The sequence below is a fragment of the Chrysochloris asiatica genome, unplaced genomic scaffold (assembly GCF_000296735.1).
Source record: "Chrysochloris asiatica unplaced genomic scaffold, ChrAsi1.0 scaffold00268, whole genome shotgun sequence".
Classification (NCBI taxonomy): Eukaryota; Metazoa; Chordata; class Mammalia; order Afrosoricida; family Chrysochloridae; genus Chrysochloris; species Chrysochloris asiatica.
In genome coordinates this window covers 3,077,846-3,081,046 of record NW_006408786.1, presented here as the reverse complement: position 1 = coordinate 3,081,046, position 3,201 = coordinate 3,077,846, and the positions used below count along the sequence as shown (strand labels likewise).

At 37.8% G+C, this 3,201-nt stretch overlaps 1 protein-coding gene across 1 annotated transcript; it reads right to left on the bottom strand.

Annotated features, from left to right (window-relative positions):
* Positions 1 to 2,120: 2,120 nt before the first annotated feature.
* On the bottom strand, positions 2,121 to 3,041 carry LOC102837670 (olfactory receptor 7A5-like). Its single transcript, XM_006874328.1, has one exon. It carries the CDS (start codon positions 3,039 to 3,041, stop codon positions 2,121 to 2,123), a length of 921 nt encoding a protein of 306 aa, XP_006874390.1.
* Positions 3,042 to 3,201: the final 160 nt, after the last annotated feature.

The following is a 3,201-nucleotide window of genomic DNA, read 5'->3' as shown; positions in this document are numbered from 1 at the left end:
TGTGGAAGAACAAGGTATATAGGAGAACACTTAAGCAGTTTTGCATGGTTTAAATGGGGAAGAGGTAAATAATGATGTATGCTCAATCTTGGAACAATACAGCTGGCTCTGTGATGCAGGGATTGAGGCATAGTCTGAATGAATATAAGGGGGGAAACGATGTTAAGATGCTTGACTGTCTTATGAATATTGGTTTCCCTTGCTTACTATTGTAAAATAGACACTTGAGTGGGATAGAAAGGAATATCTGGAACCATTATTATAGAAAGCTTGTAAGCCCGTCTTCAGCCTATAACTGATTGGAATATCTAAAAGGGGTGCTAGAATTTGCCCCGTGAATGAGGCTTTTGCAGAGCCTTTGTAGTGTATACGATGTTAGGTGGAATCCTGATCCTCATTCAGAACTTTCTGAGGTGGGAAATTCCCACATGAAAAGACAGGCAGACCAGCCTGGAGCAGCTAGAGTAACAGAAGACACTTCTTGAAAGAAAGACCAACAAGGAAAAATCACAGACAAAAACAGCAATCTTATTAGCTACCACAAGAGCAAGCAAGTTGTTTACCAGGGAGTCAGCAAGGCAAGCAATCAAGTCCCTTCAGGACAAACCTCCTTCCAAGACTGAAACATGAGCAGGCATGCAAGCTTGATGGTGATCACATTGGCCTACTGATGAGTGGAAGTGGGCAAAAAGAAGCAGTGAATATGTGGGCTAAGCCTGAACACAATACATAGACTCTCCTTGACTTGGAGTTTGGTGAGACCTAATTGGCCCAAAGTATGGTGAGACCTGGGGACTCCTGAGCCCATGAAGTAAATCTCTTTTGAGATATAAAAGAAGAAAGATGTGAGCAGACAAAAGGAAGCCTGCTACCACAAAGATAGAATAGTCAAAAAAGAAGTCTGTCCTATGAACCACAAGTCCCTGCACTGTGATGCTCCTAGTTACAATGAAAAATTGATGTGAAAATACATAGAGATCTACAAGAAAAGCTGAAAGGAGGCATGGACATTTTATGAAGGCAAACAAAAAGAGAAAGTCTATCCTTGGAGCCACCATTTTGAATTTTGGCTACTAACTTCATAAACAGTCCAAAGATGAATGTTTAAAGAAATGTAGAAACCATTTTTTTTTAAATCATTAATATCACATGTAAATAAAATTTTGTTGATGACAGTTTTTAAAAAGCTGTAACAGTACATAGAGAACAGTCAGATATTCAAACCATATTAATTAGAGGATGTGGAACTAGGGATTGCAATGTTAATGTCAAATGTAGCTTGGCTGAAAGCAGAGAATACCAGAAAGATGTTTATTTGTGCTTAATGATTATGCAAAAACTTTTGATTGTGTGTATCAACCTATTTGTAACACTGTGAAGACTGAGTATTCCAGAATACTTCTTTGTGCTCATGAGGAGCTTGTATATTGAACAAGAGGCAGTCTTTCACACATAACTAAAAAAAAATGGATTGTTTGCATTATTTTATTGTAGAAGACAGCTTGAGACATTTACTCATTAATTGTCCCATTAACTGATAACTTCTACCATCTCCACACTCAGCCATGATGCTGTATTATGTACTCCTCTATCTAAAGTTGAGCACATCCAATAGCAAAGAACACCCTAAAGATGAGCCAATACATTTTCCTAGCTTCTGTGGTATAACATAGTCCAGAAAGATGATGTTCTAAATGCTACTTTGCCACAGTTTCTGGGATATTCAAAACTCATTAACAACTGCATAAGGTCCACTATTGGACAAAGTTGAGAGGGATGGGAAGCTGTGTAGAATGCAAATAAGAACTACAGAGAGGAAGCTGATAATTGTTAATCCATGAAGGTGATTACAATCATTGAGATGGAACAAAGTATGATCTGTTGAATGCAAAACTGGTTAATTTTTCTATAAATCTTCATTCAATTCATAACAAAAAGTTAAATAAAAAAGAAATATGCAAGAAACAATTTCTTTAAAAATAATGGTCATTGGATTCTGAAAAAATGACAGAGTTATGAGTTACTGTAAATATTATTCAGGTCTTTGTGAGTTTAGCTCTATTGCTCATGAATAACACTCTACCTTCAAGTAAACTGTTTTGTTGTGTAGAAAACATTTCTCAGCTGAAAAGTTTTCTTAGCCCCTGCTTTATGTCCTTATTTCTAAGACTGTAAATAAAGGGGTTTAGCATGGGTGTGACCACAGTGTACATCACTGAGGCTATTGCAGTGGCCTTGGAGTTTGGGGAAGCAGCAGAACTAAGATAAACTCCAAGAACTGTGCCATAGAACAAGGAAATGACTGAGAGGTGAGACCCACAAGTGGAAAAGGCTTTAGACTTGCCTTCAGCTGATGAAATTCTCAAAATGGAGGACACAATCTTAGTGTAAGAGAAAAGGATCCCCATGAGTGGAATAATACCCAGAAATCCACTTACAAAATACATTAGTAAGTCATTGAGGAAAGTGTCAGAACAAGCAAGTTGGATTACCTGATTAAGTTCACAAAAAAAGTGAGAGATTTTCAATTCTGTACAAAAAGACAGTCGCAAAACCATTAAGCTATGTAACAGAGACTCCAGAGCACTAAATAATAAGGAAGTCAAAATCAGAAGACCACAGAACTTGGGGTTCATGGTGACCATGTAATGCAGTGGGAGACATATGGCCACAAACCGGTCATAAGACATCACTGTCAAGAGGAAATCATCTAATCTTCCAAAAAGTATGAAAAAATACATCTGGGTGATGCAATCTTCATAGGTAATAACTTTGTTCTGCATCTGAATGTTCACCAGCATCTTTGGTACAGTAGTGGAGGTGAAACAAATGTCTGTAAAAGAGAGGCTCAGGATGAAGAAGTACATGGGTGTGTGGAGGTGAGAGGCCTTGATGATAGTCAGGATGATCAACAAGTTCCCAGTGAAGGTGACTAGGTACATAGACAGAAAGAGTCCAAATAGGAGTGGCTGCATATTTGCCTCTTCTGAGAGCCCCAAAAGAATGAATTCTGAAACACGTGTTTGGTTTCTGGGTGTCATGTAGCTGATGAAACTGCTGGAAAAGAGAAGAAAACAATGCAAACTTAGCCACAAACAATTAACGATTTCACAGAAATGTTGTTTGTATCTTAAACATTCTTACCTATTTCCTATATAATATCTAGAAGTCCTGCTGAGGTGCTATAAGGTTACCAGTAAA

What these genes read in the sequence shown, in the direction of transcription:
- LOC102837670 (XM_006874328.1), bottom strand. Translation starts at nt 3,041, where the DNA reads ATGACACCCAGAAACCAAACACGTGTTTCAGAATTCATTCTTTTGGGG.